This window comes from Carassius carassius, chromosome 1 (genome assembly GCF_963082965.1).
Source record: "Carassius carassius chromosome 1, fCarCar2.1, whole genome shotgun sequence".
Taxonomy (NCBI): Eukaryota; Metazoa; Chordata; class Actinopteri; order Cypriniformes; family Cyprinidae; genus Carassius; species Carassius carassius.
Genome location: NC_081755.1, coordinates 39,248,626 through 39,273,667, shown reverse-complemented (window position 1 = coordinate 39,273,667; position 25,042 = coordinate 39,248,626). Strand labels below are relative to the sequence as shown.

General features: G+C 37.6%; 2 protein-coding genes and 1 long non-coding RNA gene across 7 annotated transcripts in view; 2 read left to right on the top strand and 1 right to left on the bottom strand.

Annotated features, from left to right (window-relative positions):
* LOC132149737 (axin-1) overlaps positions 1–6,563 on the top strand; it is a 47,582-nt gene extending 41,019 nt beyond the window's left edge. For 4 of the 5 annotated variants that reach the window (XM_059559161.1, XM_059559151.1, XM_059559146.1 and 1 more), the window contains exons 7-10: positions 142–312; positions 434–682; positions 3,691–3,840; positions 4,144–6,563. In XM_059559161.1, coding sequence (XP_059415144.1) covers positions 142–312; positions 434–682; positions 3,691–3,840; positions 4,144–4,270 — 697 coding nt within the window. In that variant the 3' untranslated portion in view covers positions 4,271–6,563. The remainder of the gene's footprint in view (positions 1–141; positions 313–433; positions 683–3,690; positions 3,841–4,143) is intronic. The other variant, XM_059559167.1, reaches the window with a different exon arrangement.
* A 7,489-nt stretch (positions 6,564–14,052) lies between these two features.
* On the bottom strand, positions 14,053–16,492 carry LOC132122022 (serine/threonine-protein kinase pim-2-like). The gene is made up of 8 exons (XM_059531878.1): positions 16,307–16,492; positions 15,678–15,740; positions 15,492–15,586; positions 15,342–15,392; positions 14,829–15,207; positions 14,573–14,749; positions 14,349–14,437; positions 14,053–14,219 (listed from the first exon to the last, which is right to left on the bottom strand). The coding sequence occupies exons 4-8, from the start codon at positions 15,366–15,368 to the stop codon at positions 14,208–14,210; spliced, it is 684 nt and encodes a 227-aa protein (XP_059387861.1). The 5' UTR covers positions 15,369–15,392; positions 15,492–15,586; positions 15,678–15,740; positions 16,307–16,492; the 3' UTR covers positions 14,053–14,207.
* Positions 16,493–20,200: 3,708 nt separating this feature from the next.
* Positions 20,201–25,042, top strand: part of LOC132149722 (uncharacterized) — a 34,729-nt gene continuing 29,887 nt past the window's right edge. Inside the window, exons 1-2 of the long non-coding RNA XR_009435056.1 lie at positions 20,201–20,700; positions 24,261–24,397. This is a non-coding gene — a long non-coding RNA (uncharacterized LOC132149722). The remainder of the gene's footprint in view (positions 20,701–24,260; positions 24,398–25,042) is intronic.

Sequence of the window (25,042 nt, the reverse complement as noted above, 5' to 3'; positions counted from 1 at the left end):
AAGAGTAATTTCTTCTCAAAAAAAAAAAAGAAAATTGTACTGACACCAGATTTTTGAATGGCAGTGTAAATTGGAGATGATTAGTGAAGCCATTTATCTCTACGTCTTCTGTGATTTTGAGGTTCTCATGTCTCATTGTAGCAGTAAAGGAAGCACACTGTCAAAGCGACCAGTCAGAAAAGGAGATGATGGTCGAAACTTTGAGATGCGAGAGCCCTTGCCCCTTGATGATATGGAGAGGAACCAGAAGATCTTGCAGTGGATGATGGAGGGCGAGAAGGAAGCTGGTCGCTCTAAGAGGAGCCCTTACGGGTGAGAGCCATTATTTAGTTTAGTAATAGTAATAAGATAGAGAGAGAAATAGAAAGCAAGCAATGTTTTTTTTTTTTAATGAATCATGTAAAAGCTAATGTTGATTTTGCTTATTTCATAGGAGCATCTCTGGCTCCAAGAAGGCTCAGAGTCACGAGGTGTCGAGGCCCAGCTCGGTGGAGCGGCCGGGGGCTGTGCACCCTTGGGTCACCGCTCAGCTCCGCAACAATGTGCAGCCCTCCCATCCCTTCATCCAGGATCCAACCATGCCCCCCAACCCAGCCCCCAACCCCCTCACACAGCTGGAAGAGGCGCGCAGGCGGCTTGAGGAGGAGAGGAGGAAGTCTGGAACATTGCAGGCTAAGCAGAGGTGAGAAAACATGTTCACCTGAAGACCACAATTCATATATGATACGTTGAGGCTTGATTTATCGCATGAAAATAATCTAATGCAGTTTGTCTTGGGGTCAATGACACTTATTCTTTAGGCCAGATCTGTTTGGAAAATATACTAAAAAAGCACTTTATTCACAAATTACCCGATTATGCCCTTTTTATGATCATTTGTGTTTTGAGGGAGAATGTCTCAAATGTCAGGATGAAATGAAGAAAAATGTATCTTGAATTTGGTTCTTGAGAGGAGCCTTAAAATAAAGTGGTTTGGCATTATTATTATGACAGATTTCTGCCAAATCAGACATGCAGTTAAATGACTGTGCTGAAACAAGCAGTAAAAAATAAAACCGGAACTGATATCATAGAAAAGCCCCCTGCAGAGTCACTTAAATTGTCAGAAAATTTGACCCATTTACAACCTACTCTTTAAGTCTTCATGGTGTGACTTAAAAAATATATGATAATTAAGGAAATTAAGTTGACTAAGACACACTTTTGCATGTGTGTAAGGAAAGTGTTATTACGTATTATGGACTAGTTCCACCACTTGAGTCATTAAATTGACTGTTTTGTTGAAAATGCTATTGAAGTTTTAAAATCCATATAAAACCAACATGAACAGATTACTTTTTTTGACATTTACAACTTTGCTTTATAAACTTAATGTTTCTTCATCTTGGAAGTTATTTGTCAGTGATCCTTCTATGTCCCATAATGCACAATTCAAGGCTGCGTCCTCTTCTCCCCTTCGACATGTTCCTGCACACATTTTGGCTGGCTTAGGTGCATGCGTATAATGAGGCGACGTGAGCCTTCGAACGCAGCCGGTGTGTCTAACTCGGGTTGTTCCTCAGGTATGTGAAGGAGGTGATCCAGAGGGGTCGAACCGCTGTCAGGCCCGCTCTGTTCCCCACGCTCAGTGTGGTGCCCGCCGTCTCAGACATGGAGCTCTCCGAGGCCGAGTATGTCGCCGGTGCTTCTCCATAGAGCGTAGCCCTTCCCTTCACAATCTCATGCTACTGATTCATGCACCCGCATGTGTTTGTCAGGGCTGTGCCTTTACATAGTTAACTAACACTTCTGTGTGTTGCACTATCCAGACTTCCCGTGTATAGATTTTAAAGGAATAGTTTTCCCAAAAATGGAAATTTACTCACCAGATATGGATACATTTAGCATTACATGATTTGCTCACCAGTGGATCCTCTGCAGTGAATGGGTGCTGTCAGAATGAGTCCAAACAAACTGATAAAAACACAGTAATACACATAGGTCCAGTCCATCAATTTAGATCTTGTGACGTGTGAAGCTGCGTGTTAAAACGGGGTTTAACATGTTGGTTAATTTTAATATGAGAGGACAACAGGGATGGATTTTTTTCAACTGGAGCAAGTGTTCTGGATTATAGACTGGTGCTTTGGCTGGAAGCAACGTTTCAGAATTAAAAAGCCTTAAAGGCACAATATGTAATTTTCCCAACTAGAGGTCGCATTTTCAAAACAATAACAATGGCGAAGCCTTATGAAGCAGGATGTTCACGGATGACATAATGAATAATTATTTTATTACCTGTACCTTCTACAGTTATCGAAACAGCGAAAAGATTATACAGAGAATGTGAGAAATGAACATTTACATTGTGAAAGAACATTAAGACTGACTCTGATTTTAAGGGCTCTTAAAAAAACTCCCGTTATAATCAGGAAAGCTGTTTATAAATGTTTTATGAATGAATCTCATACATCATACATTATAGTTGAGAGCTGAATGCAGTCAGCCAGTGCGTGCACTGATCAAAAAACTAATCTCAACACCCCTAATTGCCATTGCATTCAGAAGCTCAACACACTCGTGTGTGTGATTTGGTTATAATGCGCAACACTGTAAAAGCGTAAAAAATCATGGCGCAAAATTGAGCAGATCAAAATGTAATTCTGCGGTCAACACTTCATTTCGTTTTCATTTAATTTGCGGCAGCCGTTATGGATTTAGTTTAACTGTACAGCTGCATTTGTGTCCGTGTGTTGCAATTGTTTCGACAAACAGAAACTGGGAATATGCAGATATTACATCATTGATCGGTGACAGTGACCAGGGACGAGTCATTATTTAAAATTGGAATTTCTCTGGATTTACAAATCCTTGAGAACTTTTTGGATAACCTAAATACACTACTGCGTGTAATATATTCAAGTAGTTTTTGAATATTGTATTAAGAAAATCGTACGTATTGTGCCTTTTAATTGAGGTATTTGTTTCTTACAAACATGCAGCTTTTCACTTTAGATGTTAATTGATGTACTGGAGTTGTGTGGATTACTTCCAATTGTTTTTATCAGCTGTCTGGTCTCTGACGGCACCCATTCACTGCAGAGGATCCTTTGTTGAGAGAGTGCTGTAATGCTAAATTTATCCAAATCGGTTCTGATTGATTTGCATCTTGACTGGCCTGAGGGTGACTACATTAACAGCATATTAAAATTTTTAGGTGAACTGTTCCTTTAAGAATGTAAGGTCGTTTGACCAGTTTTAGTACGTAGTTTCTCTCAGATTTGGTTGCAGTGAAGTGTTCTGGTGTGTTAAGCTCTGATCAGCTGCAGGAGAATAAGAGGCCACGGTTGTGTGCCTGCTCCTAATGCAGATATGCAGTTTAGTGACATCAAAGCTTTGGTGTGGATGAGATGAAAGCGGCAAATCGGTGCCAGTGTTCGTTTTTTTTTTTTTTTCCCGAGGAACATTTGTCAGGCATCTGGAATCCGTTTTACTTGGCAGCAGTAAACCAATCCTCTGACGCCCACCAGCACTCGTGCCCACTTCAAGCCCAGCAGAGCACATACAAGAGCCTTTGAAATACGGCTCTGGTCCAGACACCCTTTTGGGATCGGGACATTGTACTTCTCACTTTGTTGCTAGAACTGCATAATTTTGTTCCTTGTTATTATAGAACAAATGTTAGGTAAGATTGTCTCTGTTCATTTGCAGGCATAAGAATATGAAGAAGCAGCCTTGTGAGAACATCACCGTGGCCTATTACTTCTGTGGAGAGCCCATCCCGTACAGGACGTCTGTCAAAGGAAGGATCGTCATGCTGGGACAGTTCAAGGAACTGCTTACTAAGAAAGGGAGCTACAGGTAAACCTTTGCCACAAAGATTTCTAAAGGATCATGTGACAATGAAGACTGGAGTAATGATGCTGGAAATTTAGCTTTGCATCACAGGAATAAATTACATTTAATATATAAAAAATCTAATTGGTTCTTTTAAATTGTAATATTATTTCACAATACTGTTTTACTCCTTTTATGAATTAACTATTTTTATCAAATTGCGTTTTATATATAATATAAAAATGCTTATTTTACAGTAATATCAAATGAATGAAATTACTTGGTATTTAACCATCATCCCTATCTCTTTGCCTCACCACATCATAGGTATTATTTCAAGAAAGTGAGCGATGAGTTTGACTGCGGAGTGGTGTTCGAGGAGGTTCGCGAAGACGATGCCATCCTGCCCATCTTCGAGGAGAAGATCATCGGAAAAGTTGAGAAGATCGACTGAGGCCGGGGAGGGAGGGACTGGGGCTGCAGAGAAAAGGAAGACGCGGCGAGCAGGTGCTGAGATTGGTACAGCGAATGTGGATGTGCTGGAGAGCGAGAGGTGCAGAGCAGGGACGGTAGCTGTGGAAAGTACACTATTTACTCCGAGGCGTCTACCTCCGCACAACGGCTGCTCAGTGCGCTCAAGATCACTGCGTTGTGCACGGAGAGCCCTTGGACTCACAGAGACGAAAGCGTGAGGCAGCATTCTCTCACTTTTGCTATATTTCTAACCCTGAAAAATGTAATGTAGCAATGTAAAGTTAGCTTAGAGAAAAGTACTATGAATATGTTTACTAAAGCTGCATATTTTTGATATGACGTATCAGAAGGAACATATCCTTTCTAATTTAACAACTCTTGTAATTTTATATGTACTGGTACCAGATGTGTACAGACTGTATGTTTAAAAGGAAAAAGAGAAAGTTTTATATCTATTTAAATATTTAAAAAAAAAACAAAAAAAAAAAGCCGAATTGGTTCACCCATATCAAAGCTGCAGCATCAACCTGACCCAAGATATAGTGGGCTTTCACAAAGCTGTGGTTACGGAGAAATCGCAACCCACGCTCTACCAAGTGCTTTTAACTCATAAAACTGGTTTGTTAATCCTAGAGAGGGAGGACTCTGCATTATGCATTGATGTCGGAGGAGTACTGCTTTGAGCAGATGTCCTGTATGACGATGCCTTCACATTGCTCTCTGTCCTTCGCTGATGTCATGACATACCTAATAATAACACCGCATGATTTCAGAGCTAAGGATATAGCGCCGTCAAATGATTAATCGCGATTAATCACATCCAAAATAAGTTTGTTTACGATATGTAAGTGTTTACTGTACTTGTGTATATATGTATATAAATGCACACTCATACAGTATATTTTATATTGTATTTATATTCATATATCTTTTATATATATATATATATAAGTTTTTCTCAAATATATACATGCATGTGTGCATATCGATATATACATAACAAATATATACACTTATATTATGCAAACAGAAAATCACGATTAATCATTTGACGGCGCTGAAAGGATGAGTGCGGCAATTTTATGAAACTAATATCTCACGATGTTTAAGTGGCACAAGTTATAAGTCTGTAGTTTATATCCAGAATCTGTAAGGTGGCTCTCTAGGTGTGAGATCCGCAGCAGCGCTGACACCTGTTTAGGAGCAGGGGAATGTGAGACTTGAGGAAGAGGACGCGACGTGCTGGTCGTCCTGGGGTCCATCGTCTGTCTAGTGCCATTGGACAATATACGGATCATGTTTACACTTACCTTAATGTATTACAGAACAAGAAACGAATCGAGCATTGTAGCCTTTTAGCTTAACACGGCTAAATGTGGTGCCTGGCGAGAATTAATCGTTTTTAACTAATTTAGTTTTAGCCATGTTGAGATCATGAAACACCAAAGAGAACAATCTATCGCAGGAGTCGAATGAAATCCATTTGCGTTGTTTCAGCAACAAAAAAATGAAGCTCCTTCATAGAGTTTTCAGGCTGCGTGTTGTAATGAAACACAGAGAAGTGTAACTAACCGCTAGGACAGGCCTGGCGAGACCGAGCCAGACGTGGTGCTGTAACGGTAGAATGCTTTCTGTTGATCTGGCATCCCATTTTTGCTCTAGTTTTTACATTTTTAATTCCCTGTGTAGTTTGATTTAAGTTGCTATTGTCATCAATGTTTGTTCAGTGATTTGTCATGTTTGTTTTTATTTTTTTCCCCCACGTTCAGTTAGAATTGTTTTAAGCTTTCATCAACTTGAACAATATGGGTACTTGATGCAAAATATGGAACATTTCTCATGTTTGTTTCGACTGATTTTTAATTACGGTGTAATTTTCAACTGCGATGTAAAGTTAACTACTGTGAATAGCTTGGGTATGAGCTCCTCTCACTGAATGATGGATGACCTGTACATAGACATCACAGAGTGCCTTTCTGACCATCCTCATCTCTGATCCACGGTCTGCTCTCCTCACTCCATGTGTCCAGTACCAGGGACTTGCATTATGTTTTTAACTTTCTTAAAAAAAATTTTTTTCTTTGCGAAGAGCATCAACACACTCTAAGTCTATGTAAATATGTACATTTGTTTTTTTCTTTTTTTATGTGTCTTCAACGACAACCAGCAACCCAATTTGGATATTTAGTGCCCTGGTTCTGCTTAAGTGTGATGAGATTGTACAGTTCACATTTTATGGTACTTTGGACAATAAAGACATGTTATAAAACAAATATGGAGTTCTCTTGTTCCTTTTCGAATGATTTTATATTTTATGAATTATATAGGACTATCCGTAGTTATTCGGGTTTATTTATGCATGCCTTAAATTAAGCCTTTCTAAAAAAAAATATTAATGTAAACAGATGATGGCGCTCTTGTTTCCTAGCAACGGTTTCGTGAGCTTTGCCAAGATCTCATGAAGCCTGTGTCTGAGGCGCCATTGGATTATGACAGATCATATAAAAGAATCTATTAAAACTGCAAGTCCAGGAGGTTTTTGGGAAAACTCAATTACTGAGCAAGTAAATAAAAGTTGTTCAAAACATTGACCTTGCCTTTTCCCTTAATGATTTCCAATGTTGACCGCATTTTATCAAAGAATCCGGCAAATGCAGCTCATGTTCGGTGAGAAGTCAACTCCTCAGTAATCAAACTGCAGATGGCGACAACTTTGAGACTTAAGAGGATTTACTTAAGAGATGGACTTTTCCTAGCCTGACTGCTAAGATTTCTCATAACTGTCGTTACATAACCTTTGTAACATCATTCAGTAAAATGATCGCCTGTAAAGTTGCTCCGGGAGTAACATGAAGTTTTATGCCTCTATCGCAAGAGGGCACACATTCTGCACTACCAGTCTCGTCGTCTTCAACTTTTACCAAAACAACCTCCTCTTGTCTTTATAATTCGATATATATAGTGTGTGAATATAAGCAGTATGAAGGAACAGAGTCTTTGTGGACACGTGTCCAGACTCTGTAGGGACTCTGGGTGCTTTGTTTGGAGGCTTTCTTTTGTAGACGGCACTTCTGAGACTTAATGGGTTTCTAAAGAGGTCCTTGGGAAAAATAGCCACAAAATGCATGGCTCGAAGGACTCCTTTTAACTGGAGCACATCATATAATAGCTATAGCATGAGAAAATGACTTGATGGTTTCTGCTTTCACTGAAGAAAAATAATGAAAGGTGCATATTTTGATCGAGCCTGTTCCCTCTGCTCTTTGTTTCTTTGAGAGGCTGATGGTGCCGTTAGCCTACGTTTCATGTTGTCTTCACTTTCAGCTGTGGAAGCACCTTGAGGATGCTTGTTGATTAAGGTCGCTCTCTTGTATTGGACTTGCAATTAATTCTGGAACACTGTGCAGGGCTCAGGTTACGAAAACCGAGCTGCTTAATTGAAAAGGAAAGATCATTAGGGTGTTCTGCCGCCGTATCTAACCAAAGTCTCTAGGATCAAAATAAAAACAAAGACTTTCATTAGCAGATGGTACATCTGCAGGATATACATATGCACAGTGTTTTTCTCAGCTCTGGTCTCGGTGGCCCCTGTGCCCTCTGTGATCAAAGCTGCCGGGTAAATGTTTGATTTCTGGCCCTCACTCATCAAATGCTGATCTGATGCTGCGGTTCACACCTCTGATTAAACCTGCACCTCTCACCGTCTCACCGGCCCTGTCTCGGCTTCATCAGTAATGATGACTCCTGCCCACTGTGCCAGGTATAATGTGTTTTTGGGGCCAGTTGCTCTTTATGAGAAGCTTTCTGGCTCCCTGTGGTTGATTCAGAAACTGTTTTGTCGTGCTGTACGAGTTGTGCTCTGTGTGTCTTGAGCACCAAAAATCAGTTTTCTGCAAACAATGCACTCAAAATAGGAAGTGGGACTGGGCGTAAAATGTCTTTATAGTATTAGCCTTCTGACAATATTCATGATATGTCTGCAATGGAATTACATTTCTTCTATTCAAAGGATAAATATGCATAATGACATAGTTTCATATTCGAAATATTTAATGCAAGATATGAGGAAAAAAATAAAGATACACTATACCGTTCACTGTAAAGTCTGGGACTAGTAACTTCATTTTCTTAAAGAAATTCAAACACGTATTCAGCAAAGACACACTGACTCGAGATGACAGGGATACGCAGGTGTGCATCTGCGAAATGCAAAGTCAAGAGCACTCATTTGCATACTGACCTGGCTGACAAGCTGTTACTGCACAATCACCATTTCAGATTGACTAACTGTAACACTGTTTCCATTTGAGCTCAAACCTTGAATCTGGGCTATGCACAGCTGGTTTCAGAGCAAAACCCAAAACTCTTTTTGGGCATTTCATTCTCTGGCATTCAAATTTGCAGTGCATATATTTATTTGCCGGCAACCGGCCAACATAAAAGCTAGCTCATTTTAGGTTTGATGAAAATTCATATTAAAAGTAAAAAGAGAAATAAAAGCAAATGTATATATTAGCATAGTATTTTTAAGTGTGCTATAAAATAATTGTATTTTTTATCTAATAATCACTTATTTTAAAGGGATCATCAGATGCCCATTTTCCAGTCTTAACCTAGAGATGATAGTGGACTTCAGGAGAAACCCCCATGCACTCCCCATCATGAACATCATGGACTCTTTTAGGTTCCTGGGCACCATCATCTTTCAGGGCCTGAACTGGGACACTCACATTTGACTCCATTGCAAAAAAGGCCCAGCAGAGGTTTTACTTCCTTCACTGGCTGAGGAACTTCAACCTGCCACAGGAGCTGCTGAAACAGTTTGACAGTTTTTTTCTTTTTTATATTAGTGTTATATTACATCCCTACTGTGTTATTCCTATGCATGTCTGCACTATGTTTGCACTTTCTTCTGCACTGGAAGCTCCTGTCATCAAGTCAAACTCCTTGTGTGTTTAAACATACTTGGTGATAAAGCTCTTCTGATTCTGATTCCTATTTTTTAAGATTTCAAAGAAGAAAAGTCATTTTAAAATGTAATATTTTTCAATATTGCTATTTCTAATGTGATCAAATAAAAACAGCCTTGGTGAGCATAAGAAACGTCTTTAAAGAACATAAAAAAAATCTTGCAGACCCTGAAATATTGATTAATGGAAATGAATAAATTTTACAAACTCTAATGCAATATTTCCTAATGATGTTATTAAAATGTTTTATGCTCTCATTCATGCAAGGAGGAGCTCCGCAGTTAAGAGTATTAAAATCATTGCAAAATTCATGATGCTGCATAGGTTTATTTCGTCAGAAAAGCATCATAAATATTTAATATATCACCCAGCTCAATGCAGAAATATATATAGACCCTTATAGACGATATATAGACAAATACATAAAAGGGACGCATAATAATCACAGACCGTGTGCCAAAAAATTAAAACAAGCATTGACTGCAAAGAAAGGACAGTTATATTTTTCAGACTTTTTCTTTAGTACTTTTTTTTTTTTTTTTTTTTTTTTTGTAACAGACACTACATCCATCAAACATTTAGCACACAGTGTACAAGAAAGACTATAAAAGTCTAAAAGTAGCGAAACAAAATGAGTATCCATGCTCCTACAATAAAAAGAAAATCCCCAAATCTCTCTTGGTATAATCCTGAGGAATAGAGCTGGCTCTCAAAGTACATTGCTGAGGCTGGATTGGGCTAACATCAGTGGATCCTGCAGTCTCCATGGTAACGCAGCTCCAAAATGCACCTAGGTTCTAATAGCTCCAATGATGAAAGTGCAAAATTGAATATTTAGGACAACACCCTAGAAAACAAAATAAAAAATCAGATTGACACATACCTGTAATTCCCCTGTGGTTAGAACATGTGAAGCCTGGGCTCAATATACACTGCAAAGGAGTGCAGAAGTGCTTCTGAAGCTGCATTAGATGTCTTCACACTGTTTACTGCTGCACAAAGATGGCACAAATGCATTTACGCAGCAATTTTAATGAACTGTGTACTTGTACTAGTGGCTGAGGTGGGTCAGAGCAGGCACAGTTTAGCCTGGCTTGTGTCTTTAAACTGAATTTTGAGCAGGCTCAGAGCAGCCTTAACACAGCTGTTAAAACACCTTTATTCTGCATGGTTTAGATACACCAAAAGCAAAACGCTTTCCTTGTAATGGCTGAGGAAACAAAAAAGGTACATTTTGACCATACAAAAAGCCAATACGACATGCCAAAATAAATAGTAATTATCATTTTTGCAAGCAGAGAAGTCAAATAGAAAGCATGTTAGGCCTACATGTTTTATATTTAATCAAGTGAAGGTAGAGGCTAAAGAACTTCAATGTCTTTTATGTTTTATGTTGCAGCAATTAAAGCTAACCTTGAAATGACTGATTTTCAAAGGGAGAGTCAGTGTTTTGCAATTGGAAGTGGTGCAGTTATTTGCTTCATAAGATGAGAAGTCTTCACGCGAAACTTTCATTGCACTGTGGACACAGTTTTTAGGCACTGCTCATGTGAAGAGTTTTTTTTTAAAATGTAGAATAAGTATAAATGTTATGAAATGTAGGCATTATTATTCTCACTGTTGATTGCCGAATGGGTGAAAGTGAACGACTAAATGGATTCAGCTTTATAATGAGAAGCCTTTTAAAGAACAAACTTCTTGTCAGTTTTCACAGAATAAGATTGTTGTGGAAATTTTGTAATGTTTATATTGCAACAAATATATGCTGTCAACTTAAAATAATTGTTGCACTTTTGCAGTTCAACTCACAAGTGAGTTTGTGATCATTAGTCTGTTATTATAGTCACGTCAGACTTCTTTTTGTTCAATATACTCACATTTGGGAGGGCTATGTGATCACTAAAAGCTTACAGGCCAAAAGCTTTCATCAGTGCTCAATTTTGAATCTATCAAAAATGATTCAATTTTTGCATTGTTAACCTTGCTGGGAAAGGGTTCAATCTTCAGCAGCAGGATGGCTATTTTCTTGTTTTTCTCCCATTGACAATTACTCTGTACAGTATCTGCACTCAGCACAGACACCACTCTGTGGTCTACTTTCTGCAGCTGGGGCAAAGTGACTGATTGCTTTAAAAGTCGTGGTAAGATAATTCAGCGCAAGTATGAAAGCTTCAGAACTGTTCAGAGAAATACTCAAACACCTGTAGGTGCTGCTGCTCTTATGATTTGAACATGATGTCTTGATTGTTATGTGGAAAGATGTGAATAAATTGGGCTTTCAGTGGCATAGAAATTTCTTGTCATCCATGTGAAGCATTGAATGGAAGAACTACTGAAAATATTCACTCTAAATATAAGGAAATGATTAAGATGCGGACAAAAGACTGGGTTTTCAGAGATTTAGTACATCACTATGCCGCAGGAGTCAAAGATGTGTGCAAGCCATTTTTCTGACAGTTATTAATGCAAGAAAATACCCAACATGCTCTCATTAGTTTAGTCCTAAAAATCAAATCAAATCTCTATTTTATAATTTGCTCAAAACTCATTTTTAAGTTAGATATTGGAAGATGCCACAATGACTTAAGGCTGATGAAAGCTTTTTGAGCAATTTTGCCGGGCACCTTTTTTTGAGCAGTGTTACACTTTCCCATTGAGAATGGGTAACAAATTTCTATCTAGATATTTTAAATTGGTTGTGGGCCCTGTTTCTCACCTGGTTGCCCATTGCCAACATTTCTCAAAGTTGCCAGGCGACATTGCTCAAAAAGTTGCCCCGTGTATCATCAGCCAAAGAGAGTTAAGAAGAGTTGATTTATTCACTCTTGTGCCGTTTCAAGCCTCTATGACTTTCTTTATTCTGTAGAAAACACACACACACACAAACACACACACACACACACACACACACACACACACACACACACACACACACACACACACACACACACACACACACACACACACTGGATTTCCACATTTTATGGGAACATTCTGTAGATGTAATGGTTTGTATACTGTACAAATTGTATTTTCTGTGCCCTGACCATAAATCTAAAAATGCAGAAAGATTGAAAATTTGCAGAAAGCATGCTGTATGATTTAAAAGCATGTTTTCTCAAAAGGACAGATAATTCATTAAAAAAAGTCATAAATTCAACCACTTTTCTGATTTTTGAATAAATCTGTTTTGATTGAGTCTGTTGAGTGAATGATTCACTGACTCTCATAAAGACAATCTCTTGTTTTATTCCTGAATTAATCTGTTTTTTGAATGTTTCTGTTCAGTGAATATTTCAATTATTCATTCATTAAATTCAACCTTTGTTTTATCACGCAATGAATCAACGTCTGTGCATGATTCAGTGATTCTTCATCTCATAAAGACAGTCACTTGTCGCCACCTACTGGTGTATCAATGTAACCTACGAAAATGCTCACCAATAACAATGAGAAGCCACAGTCCTGATGGACTGTACATGTTATGTGTGCCTCTCAGATGTTAATCTGTGCCAAGAAGATTTCTTCAAGCAGCTAACAAGAGAGATTAGGTTTAAATGTAAGATGTCCTGTTAAAGGCTAGTTAGTATATGCACTCCTAATATGCAATTAATCAATTGCACACATCCACAAACAATCTTTCTTTACAATTTTTCGTGCACTGATTTTTTAATACATAAACACTGCTGCCAAATTAGAGCAAGTTAAAATATCATCCTATTTAACATGCAATATCTAAAAATAATCCAAAACTCAGTGCTCAGCCCCACACTAACAGCTATAGGACTTATTATGAAATGTTGCACTGCTTTGTCGCTCTAATCTCTGAGGTCTAATTTTACGTAACAGTCCCTTACATTGTTGTGCTCATTTTAAATCAGTGTTATTTGTTTGCTAGCAATGGTAATTGAATCAACAGTAGAAATGTGTGAGCACACTTGTGTGGCCAAGTATTTTCATCTATAGCAATATATATATATATATATATATATATATATATATATATATATATATATATATATATATATATATATATATAGCAAAAGTGAATTCTGATTTTCTTTTAATTGCTGTGGAGATTTAGGCTGATGTGTAACAATAATTATTAATCTTGTGAATGTGATATAAAAACTTAATGAAATGCATGAAATACATAACAAGAAGGCAATCTAAGGAAATTGCATGAATTTTTGATGCTTGGGCATTTATCTCAAGGTGAACACATTACTAATCTCAAATATATAGTTTTTAATTATCTTTGTTTGCAGCTCATTTTGAAGGGATATAGATGGCAGATTACAGTAGAACTTGGCCTGAGTTTATGACAGACCACAGCAGATTCAGACATGGAATGTACTATGAACTTCTACAAGGGAACAGCAGGGAATATAAATAATACAAATGTTAAAAAAATGTATGCATTGTATCAAAGTTCATAGTGAGAAAAGGGAAGTGACCAGGGTTGGCGTTGGGAGACTCGGTTAATTTTTATTCATAAACTTCACAAAACAAAAGTAACTCATCCAGCGCGTTCAAAAAACATTAGGCCCAACTTTAATTCTCCCAGATCTCTCTCTGAGAAGAGCAGTGTCAGAGTCTCCGTCCCGTCTCTCTTACACCATATTCTCCAGCCTCTCTTTTAACAGGTCTCTCCAGGTCCAGGCCAATTACTGCAATCAGACACAGGTGTTCATCATTTTGCACTTACCCCACTTACTCACCGCTCGTCTCCCGACCTTCTTTCCCGCTGCAGACTCTTTTTCAATTTTTTTTAATAATATATATAAAAAATACAATTAAAAGTCAAGTCGGCAGATGCTAGAAGGACTTGCAGGCCTGTAATAAGCTAAGGCCGGAGTGGACTGATGGTCAGTCCGCCAGACGCAAATCTGCCTGAGAACAACAGGGTGGCCATGACAGGAGTTGTTTTCTGAGGTTCTTTGTGTTTTACTCTGTGACCTGAAACAAAACATAAATCGGCATTATTTGTCTAAATACTTTACATTAAGAGAAAATTGATCTTAAGTTCATGGCGAGTGATGATCAAACTAAACCAACAAAAAGCTTAACTAGCCTTATACGCCGCACCTCAAACCAGTCGTGGAGATGCATCTTGTCCAGACTGAGCCTCTTCTGTGGATTAGGCTGCAGACAATCACAAATCAACTGGCAGCATTCTGTGAAGAGGAAAAAAGAGAGAGATGTTTGACTATAAACTTATAATTTACACCTGCTCTCTGTCGAGCCATGGGTCTTTTTTGTATGATTTAGAATTCAAATGGTCCTTCTATGTTGTTTGATGAAGATCTCACCATATGACAGGATAGGTCTGATCCAGTTGTTCTCACTGATCAAGCTCAGATCGAGGTATGTGGGAAAATGGCCGCACACCATTACGAACAGAAGAATCCCAAGAGTCCAGACTGTGGTCGGCTTTGCATGGTACCTGCCTTTGGCTTCAAACTCAGGTGGACAGTACGTTCTCGTGCCTGCAAGAAAGATGTCTGATGTTTAATAAATGACGGCAGCATGTTGAGTTTAATTAATAAAGAACTTCATAACACATACCACTAAAGGATTTGAAGGCAGATTTCTTCATGACTGCACCGCACCCGAAGTCAATAAATTTGACCTCCATGGTGTCCTGGTTCACCAGAAGATTTTGTAGTTTTATATCACGATGGAAGACGCCACGATCACAGCAAGTTTTAGCGGCTTCAATGACTTGCCACATAATACTTTGTGCCTTGCCCTCATCAAGGCTTCCTCCACAGAGTTTCACAAAACTAAACAAATCCACGCAAGGCACTGGTCGCTCCATGATTATCACGTAGTGATCTGTGTCATCCTCCCAGTCAAGCAGCTTAATGATCTGGGAAACGGTGGGTCCATTGTTGGCCATGAGCATCAGGCCAATCTCCATTGGCAGACGTTTGGGATGACCAGGCTAACAGAAAGGAAATTGTACGGTTTGCATACTGAAAGCTCATTTTTAGTCTGTGATTAACATTAATATAAGATGTTATAGATGGAAACAATTACTAAAAGGCAATAACACAGAGATATACTCAGTATACTCACCATTCTGATAGATGTCATGGTTGGCATCTTATTTGAAAACTTTATAGCCACCTGATCAACAAAACAAAGAATTAACAATTACAATGTGGTGCGTACAGTCATAAATAATGAATGCAAAGTTTTGACAGTAAAACAACAAAAAATTTAAACCTGAAGTCCATCCTTGCGGCGAGTCCCTTCATACACAAGGCCAAACCCTCCTTCACCCAGCTTGCAGCCGATTTTATATTGTCTGCAAATATGGCCTGTTAACAGACAAACAATAGTATGAAATACAATTATATACATTTTTTAAAATAAGTTATGATAACATTTTCAGTCATTTATTAATCTTACTCTTGTCCAGGACGCTGTGTTTCTGCTGTTCCTCAGCAGCAAGGAGGTCTTCAGGAGCTGGATCTATAATAGGAATCAAATCAAATAAACACTATGAGTTAAAATTTTACACACACAAACTAATGTGGTTCTTCCTTTAGGAACGTTTATGAATTGACATCCCAAAAAACATAACATATCTAAACTGTTTCAGCCCGTTCACACCAAAAATGATAACTATAAAGATAACGTTATTTGAGTCCACACCAGCGGGCATTATCGTTAAACTCTCAAGTTCGTCACAGCAGGATTGATTCTGATTGGCTGTCAATGGTTTTTATCATTCATCAGCTGCAAAAAAAGATACGATATTGTTTCTCTTTTTCATTATAGCTGCGGTGTGAACTCTGCTATTCTTTAATACTGAGAACTATTTTAATTTTTAGAACTATATCTGTATCATTATCTTTATAGTTATCGGCCTTGTTGTGAACAGGTATTTTTATTTTACTCTTAAATGTTTGGTGTGATAATGTTAGCAGTGTTTTTCTTTTCCTTAATGAAATTAAGGAATAAGAGAAGTTTCTGTAATTGAAGAATCAATCATTTATCATTATTTGCATCCTCATGACATGTTTTTGTGACTGTACCATCGCTATCTCTCCACTGTGTTCCCGCCTCTATCCAGTATTTCTCCTCGGCTTCGGCCAGATTATATGTTCCAGCTCCACTGCAAGGAAAGTGAAGAGCGGTCCACTTCCAGAAGCTCTTTTTCTTCTTCTTCTTCTTCTTCTTCTCTCTCCCTCCATCAATCTCAGCAGCACTAACAGACAGATGAGGATCTTTGGGATGTACACAGAGTTCACTCTGGTCTATTAACAGACAAACAATTTAGGTAAATATGAAATACAATTTTACGTGTAAATTTGATCCTGTACAAAATAAATTATAATAAAATTTCCTAATTCTCATATACGTATTAATCTTACTCTTGTCCAGGATGCTGTGTTTCTGCTGTTCTTCAGCATCAAGGAGGTCTTCAGGAGCTGGATCTATAATATCAATTAAATAAAATAAAAAAAGAGTAAAATATTACATACAAATTATGTCTGTTCTTGATTTAGGAGTAGGTCTGAATTGAATTTATATCCTACGATTTAAACATAAAAAAATTGTTTACTCTAAAATTTTTGGTGTAATAATTACAACAGTGTTTTGGGATAGTGATCATTTTTATAATTATTTTATGTTATAATAATGATAAGGGGGAATAACAGAAACTCCTGTGAAATCAGTTTTTGATGTGAGTGTACCATCGCTATCTCTCCACTGTGTTTCTGCCTCTGTCCCGTATTTCTCCTCAGCTTTGACCAGGTCATATGTTCCCTTTCTGCGGGAAACAAAGTGAAGAGCGGCCCACTTACACAAGCTCTTCATCTTTCTCCCTCCATCGGTCTCAAGAGCACCAACCGGCGCCGGTTTATGGAGATAAATCAGTAGCTAAACTCGAGAGGTTGAAGATCTGATTGTGAGAACTTGTCATATTAATATTTGTATTTGTAAGTTAAAATTTACACTCACAGCTCTGATGTGAAGAGTTGAATCTTTCAATTTGCACACACAGACAATGATCAAAACATCCGTGTTTTGAATTGGAAGTTGTAGATTAATAGTTACAAATGTGTAGAATGACATTCACACAAAGAAAATGACATACACACATGTTTACGACATATTTACTTTTGCACTTTACTTCAGTTTAGCTGCACAACGTCAAGTCGGCACTTACAACCTCTCAGATCTGGAAGTACAAGTTCAAATCCTAGCGCTCTGACTTTTGCTACTCTTTTTGCGGTATTCTGTTGCAAAACTCACTTGTGCACTTGTATATGCAGATGTGAGAGAGCAGAGCTGGGGGCGGGGCTTTGGTGCGAATGAGAACATTTTATTGGTCGATGCCCGACCAATGAACAACGCCAATTATTTTCACTGAATATCCTTAGCTTTGACAGGATTTTAAGACACTGCATTCATTTTGCCATTCAGGTATTATCTGGTAGACAAATAATGCAACATATTTTATATGTATATCCCACTGCATATTGCAGAGTAAACTCGCTGTACCAGAGCATGCTTTGATCTCACCGGCACGCGGTCACGTGGTTCATGGAGCTATCAATAGTACTAAACTAAACGTTTTGTCAATAAGCTTGAAATGTATTAATTGGGACAGACAGCAGTTTCATTATATTTGCAGCGATTTCTAGTAATTTGTAACACTTAAAGTGCATTGATTATGCATGGATAACAACATTGACTAATGACTGCGTTACAATAGCATTTTATACTGGAAAATGGAACAGCATTATGTTCTCATACTCCTCCTCGGCAGTTAAATGTGACTAAACAATTAAGTGTAACTTTTAACCAATAAAATAACTGTACTACATGTTAACTCAGTCCTGTTTAGTTAATTTGAAGAGATCATGGTACTAAATAATGTGCGCAATAATTATGATCCATGAATGACCATTTGAAATATAACATTTTCTAATATGGTTATTATTTATACTACAATAACTGTTGTATTTAGGTTTAAATTCCAGTGCAAAGAGGCACGCTTTAAATTAGAGGCATTTGGTGGCCAGAAAGATAATATTCATATGCAATTCCATTGCTTAAACACTAGATGGCCTTGTTGATGTTTAATAAATACATGTATTTAGCTCTACTAGTTGCTCAAAACAGTATTTCTGGTCATAAGTGCTTATTTTTTAGGTTTTGCTGTTTAATGTACATTTAGACATTATTAAACACTCGATTTTTATTTAAAAAAAAATAATAATAATAATGTTGCATTTAAAAAGATTCATTACTGACAAGAAAATTAGGGATTTAACCCAATGAAGATGTTAAATTATTTTTACAAAACATAAAAATAATAAAAACAGCATTATATTGCAACTCTGGTACAGTGATATGCAGTGGGATATACATATAAAATATGTTGCATTATTTGTCTACTAGATAATACCTGAATGGCAAAATGAATGCAGTGTCTTAAAATCCTGTCAAAGCTAAGGATATTCAGTGAAAACAATTGGCGTTGTTCATTGGTCGGGCATCGACCAATAAAATGTCTTCATTCGCACCAAAGCCCCGCCCCCAGCTCTGCTCTCTCACATCTGCATATACAAGTGCACAAGTGAGTTTTGCAACAGAATACCGCAAAAAGAGTAGCAAAAGTCAGAGCGCTAGGATTTGAACTTGTACTTCCAGATCTGAGAGGTTGTAAGTGCCGACTTGACGTTGTGCAGCGAAACTGAAATAAAGTGCAAAAGTAAATATGTCGTAAACGTGTATATGTCATTTTCTTTGTGTGAATGTCATTCTACACATTTGTGACTATTAATCTACAACTTCCAATTCAAAACACGGGTGTTTTGATCATTGTCTGTGTGTGAAAATTGAAAGATTCAACTCTTCACATCAGAGTTGTGAGTGTAAATTTTAACTTACAAATACAAATATTAATATGACAAGTTCTCACATTCAGATCTTCAACCTCTCGAGTTTTGCTACTGATTTACCTTTATACCGGTTGACGGTTCTCCGTCATGATGGGGGAGTCTTTGGGGTGTACACAGGGTTCTCGCACACTCTCCAAACCACTGGAGTAATATTTTATTATATGTATCTGTACTTTTACTCAAGTACTTGATTTGTGTACTTCGTCCACCACTGCAAACCAGTCGTTTTTTCAGTCTAGAAAGCAGTCCCATGATAACACCGTTTGTCAGTCACTAACAGTCGCTACCAAATACTCTCGAGACTTCAAAGCACAAAATGAGCAAATCGAGTTTCATGGCTTTAAATACCTTCACGGGCGAAGTGTGACGTCATAAAGGCTCGCGCGGAATGAATAATAAAAAAAAAAAAACTCACCTGGTCCTTTCGAACGATAACATTAATATCCAGTGAAGTTTACTAACGATATAATTTGCTGTTTTATCAATCTTATGTCACCTTAAAGTGACATAAGAGAAAACAGAAAAATGAGAAAATAGAAACCTTGTATAGACTATTTGTGTAAACACAGCACACAGGGTAACCTTAAGTTGGAAATCACAAAAATCAGTGACAGAGACCTTAAATACCCGCTACTGTCTGTGTCAAGAAAAGTCACAGCGATTTTGTCTGAGTAACTTTAATAGCTTTAATAATTCACACAGTGAAGACTTTTTTATTTTTTATATATGATGATGATGATCATGGCTACTTTAATTCTATTGTTTAAAAGACTCATTGTACGTACCAAATTTTTTTTTCTTTTTTTTTTTTTAGTTTGTATCTTTCAGCTTTTGCGGAAATTTACAAATTTGCTAATAGCCTAACTTAGCATTAGTGCTTTTTAGCTTTTTTACCCCCCTACAAATCATTGTGTCAAAAACTTCAAAATGTATATCTTTGTTTTCATTATTTTGTAAACAAAATATATCTGCCTCAATATGAAAGGCAGACATATTTTTGAATTATTTTAGCTATTTAATCAAGCCCTAACTTTGCCGTAAAAATACACAGTATTTGGAAAGATACATGGCACGAGTCCAAATTGTCCTGATGATTGCCACTTGCAGCCATGTTTATTCATTTAAAATTAAAAATGTGTACTATGACCTTTTGCTGACCCTCTTTGACCTGTATAATTTCTCCACAAATGAAAGAGCCCACACCCTTGACCTGAATGCTAATTAATGCCTCAAAATGGAGAGCCAATGAAACTCTGCATCACCAGTTCAGATATTTGTATTATCATGCTTTTCAAATTCACAATGCTGAAATTAGTGGTGCTTCGATTGATCAGCTACCAATCACAATCGGCCGATAATCACTTGGGGATGATTGATCGGCGGTCTCTAAAAAGGCTGATCTCATAAAACTGATCTCAAGCTGATGCCGTGCCTGCCGTGAGAGGTTGGCTCGACACGAAGTGGCACCGTCTCAGTCTCTGTCCGGCGTGGGTGAAATAATTATAATGCTTTAGGTGAGGCACAATTCATATTTCTCAATTAAATAACTGATAAAGTAATTTGAAGAAGTTTCTGTGAGACATAATTTCACAAACAGTGTGAAGCAATCACAACGCACTCTCTTTCTCTCTCAAAATGCAAATGGCATCACATCGCGTCTGCACTACTGTATGATGCACAGTCGACACAGGAATTGTCACTTGCTCTATCGAGGAAGTGTCGCATCGTCACAAAAATGTGTAATAAGCATTTTTTCTTTTTCATTCTTTCCAGTGCCATTCAGTGCTCACACGTTTTCCTGAAGACGGTGCGCTCATGCACACTTGCAGCACACACACATAATAATGCCAGATTCACATTACTCTGTTTGCAGTGTGTATGTGGTGCGTATTTTTTCCGGGCTCATGTTAACGGGTTAAAGCGTTCCCACGGTCGCGGTCTGGCAGTGAGTGAATTAGCCGTGCGTCAGCAGCAGTGCAGAGATTTATTTTTCTTCCCCTTTTTGCTGCGCTGCACGCGCTGAATTAAAGCAACAGCGGATTGTTTGCGGTAAATATAAACGAATATAAACATGCTTTGACACAAAAATTTAGTATTTACACCATAAATGCATATCATTAAAATATACTGTCTCACAGCCAACACATAGGCTACGGTTTTTTGGCTATAGGTTTAAAGGAAAAGAGCACTTTTAGATAAACAAGGCAATAACTTTAAAGTTTATAATTACAGTTCTTTATGAACCGCAGGATTGCTTATAATAAAGATTTAAATGCTAAATAAAACGCAGTAGAGCTGACTGTTTCTGTCAATGGTAAGTTTTAATTGAGAATGTTTGTGATAACGTATAGAAAAGTAGCTTAAATGTTTTGCTTTAGCAACTTATATAAATCTAAAAGTAAATGCAAAAGTATAAAGCATTGAATTAATTGATGAAAAATTGTATTAATGTACTGTGTAAAAAAAAAATAATCACAATGTTGAAAAAGCATTTTAAGTAACAATGTTTGGATTTAAAATCAAAATAATGGATAAATGTTGTTTGTGGTAAACAGCCAAGGATCATGAGCAGACTCGTGTGTAAGCACAGTCCGTGCTGCTTCTGTAACACACATGGACTATATGGACACTGCAAACAGAGTACAGTCGTGGCCAAAAGTTTTGGAAATTGGAAAAGTTGCTGCTTAAGTTTTTATAATAGCAATTTGCATATACTCCAGAATATTATGAAGAGTGATCAGATGAGTTGCATAGTCCTTCTTTGCCATGAAAATTAACTTAATCCCAAAAAAACCTTTCCACTGCATTTCATTGCTGACATTAAAGGACCTGCTGAGATCATTTCAGTAATCGTCTTGTTAACTCAGGTGAGAATGTTGACGAGCACAAGGCTGGAGATCATTATGTCAGGCTGATTGGGTTAGAATGGCAGACTTGACATGTTAAAAGGAGGGTGATGCTTGAAATCATTGTTCTTCCATTGTTAACCATGGTGACCTGCAAAGAAACGCGTGCAGCCATCATTGCGTTGCATAAAAATGGCTTCCCAGGCAAGGATATTGTGGCTACTAAGATTGCACCTAAATCAACAATTTATAGGATCATCAAGAACTTCAAGGAAAGAGGTTCAATTCTTGTAAAGAAGGCTTCAGGGCGTCCAAGAAAGTCCAGCAAGCGCCAGGATCGTCTCCTAAAGAGGATTCAGCTGCGGGATCGGAGTGCCACCAGTGCAGAGCTTGCTCAGGAATGGCAGCATCTGCACGCACAGTGAGGCGAAGACTTTTGGATGATAGCCTGGTGTCAAGAAGGGCAGCAAAGAAGCCACTTCTCTCCAAAAAAAAAAAACATCAGGGACAGATTGATCTTCTGCAGAAAGAATAGTGAATGGACTGCTGAAGACTGCGGCAAAGTCATATTCTCCGATGAAGCCCCTTTCTGATTGTTTGGGGCATCTGCAAAAAGGCTTGTCCAGAGAGGAAAAGGTGAGCGCTACCATCAGTCCTGTGTCATGCCAACAGTAAAGCATCCTGACACCATTCATGGTTGCTTCTCATTTAAGGGAGTGGGCTCACTCACAATTCTGCCCAAAAACACAGCCATGAATAAAGAATGGTACCAAAACACCCTCCAACAGCAACTTCTTCCAACAATCCAACAACAGTTTGGTGAAGAACAATGCATTTTCCAGCACAATGGAGCACTGTGCCATAGGGCAAAAGTGATAACTAAGTGGCTCGGGGACCAGAATGTTGAAATTTTGGGTCCATGGCCTGGAAACTCCCCAGATCTTAATCCCATTGAGAACTTGTGGTCAATCCTCAAGAGGCGGGTGGACAAACAAAAACCCACTAATTCTGACAAACTCCAGGAAGTGATTATGAAATAATGGGTTGCTATCAGTCAGGATTTGGCCCAGAAGTTGATTGAGAGCATGCCCAGTCGAATTCCTGAGAGGTCCTGAAAAAGAAGGGCCAACACTGCAAATACTGACTCTCTGCATAAATGTCATGTAATGTCGATAAAAGCCTTTGAAACGTATGAAGTGCTTGTAATTATATTTCAATACATCACAGAAACAACTGAAACAAAGATCTAAAAGCAGTTTAGCAGCAAACTTTTTGAAAACTAATATTTATGTAATCCTCAAAACTTTTGGCCACTTTTGACTCTATGTGTGAACCTCACATACAGCTCATTAAATCAGGCTCGCACTGTATAAGCTATTGTGCCACAATTACAAGATTGTACAAACAAAAATACAGTGCATGATCAAACATTTAGGTAAGATAAATATATATTATAAAAAATGGCCCCCTCCAATCCTCAAAAAAAAAAAAATACTCTCACAAGAGACGCCTAAGAGAGAAATAAATTTTCAAAAATGAAATTCAGGTCATAAATAAATATCTAAATATCTTGATTGGATCATCACTATAAGTAGTAAAATCGGTGATGGTATCGGCAGATACTGCTATCTGTGATCGTTGATCGGCCTCAAAAATCCTGATCAGGGCACCCCTAGTTGAAATGCTGAAAGACATGTTAATATTACCTTTTGTTTGTTGTCTAACAGTTGTTTTTACTGGCTCCAATTTAAAAACATTCAGAAAAGTTTTTTTTTTGTCTTACTGCAAGCCTTATTTGAGCTTGAACGTATTGTTTGCTCCTCTTTTCTCTTCTGCGAATACCAGAAATTTCATTTCTGTCTGAATTATTCAATAATCCCTGCTCATTAATTCATTTGGGAAATTGTGTTAATTATGCAGCCGTGGAGCACCAAACCAAGTACTGTACCTTATTATATTCATAACCATGTGCTAATAACTGAATCGCTGATTGATTAACAAGACAAAAGTACTGAACTGTAATAATGGAGTTATTCTGTTTGGTTCATGCTTTAATTCTCATGTATCAGCTCTCTGTTGTGCATAACAAGCCTAAAATCAATCGCATCTTCCTTGTAGTTCCACAAAGGATCAACAGAGATGTGAATGGAGTAGTCCTCTGAGCATTAGGAAAAATATGTCCATTTTAGTACTTCTAGCACATCGATGCTGCTCTTGTCTCATTGCAGGGAGTCAGGGGACGTTTCTAAATCACTCAAGGTCATTCAGTCTAGAAGGGATCGATGATATGAGAATAAGCACATGGACAACTCGTGCTTTCAGCTGCTAGGAGACCAAAGGATACGGAAAAAGACAAGCATAACAAGTATGTTTTAAATACTGACACATCAGATCTGCCTTTATGCTTGTACTAATTGTGGTGTGATGTCATGTTTGCGCATGTAGAACTAAAGGGAATTAATTATGGAAAGTACAAGTGCTTGGATCAATGATTTATGTCTATCATGGGGGCTATTAGAGCTACTCAATTTTTTGTGAAGACTAATTATTGTAAAATAAATGTAGATAGAACAATGCATTCTTTAATGAGCCCCTGCAACTGGTGTAGTAAATGTAGTAACATTTTTTCGAGGGTCCATTAGAGGAAATAAACAAACAGGGATGACGCTTTTTCTTTAAAGTGATATAAAATTATAAAACGTATTGGGCTGTCTACATTATTTTTCAATCAACTATATCATGTATGACATGAGTGTCAAATGGTTTTTTATTTTCAGTAAAAATTATACAAAACAATAAATATTTGTTGGGAAAATGGTATAAATAGGTGTGAATTATAATTATTTATTAATATGTTTTCAATCAATCAATTAATCTTTTTCATTTGTTTGGATTTATAACATAAATACCAGTGAATCAACATATGCACAGTACATAGTTTAAAATATATAACTGCAGTTGTATTTTAAGAGGGGGCAGGGGCGAAAATCTCATCTAAATGTTGGGGGGG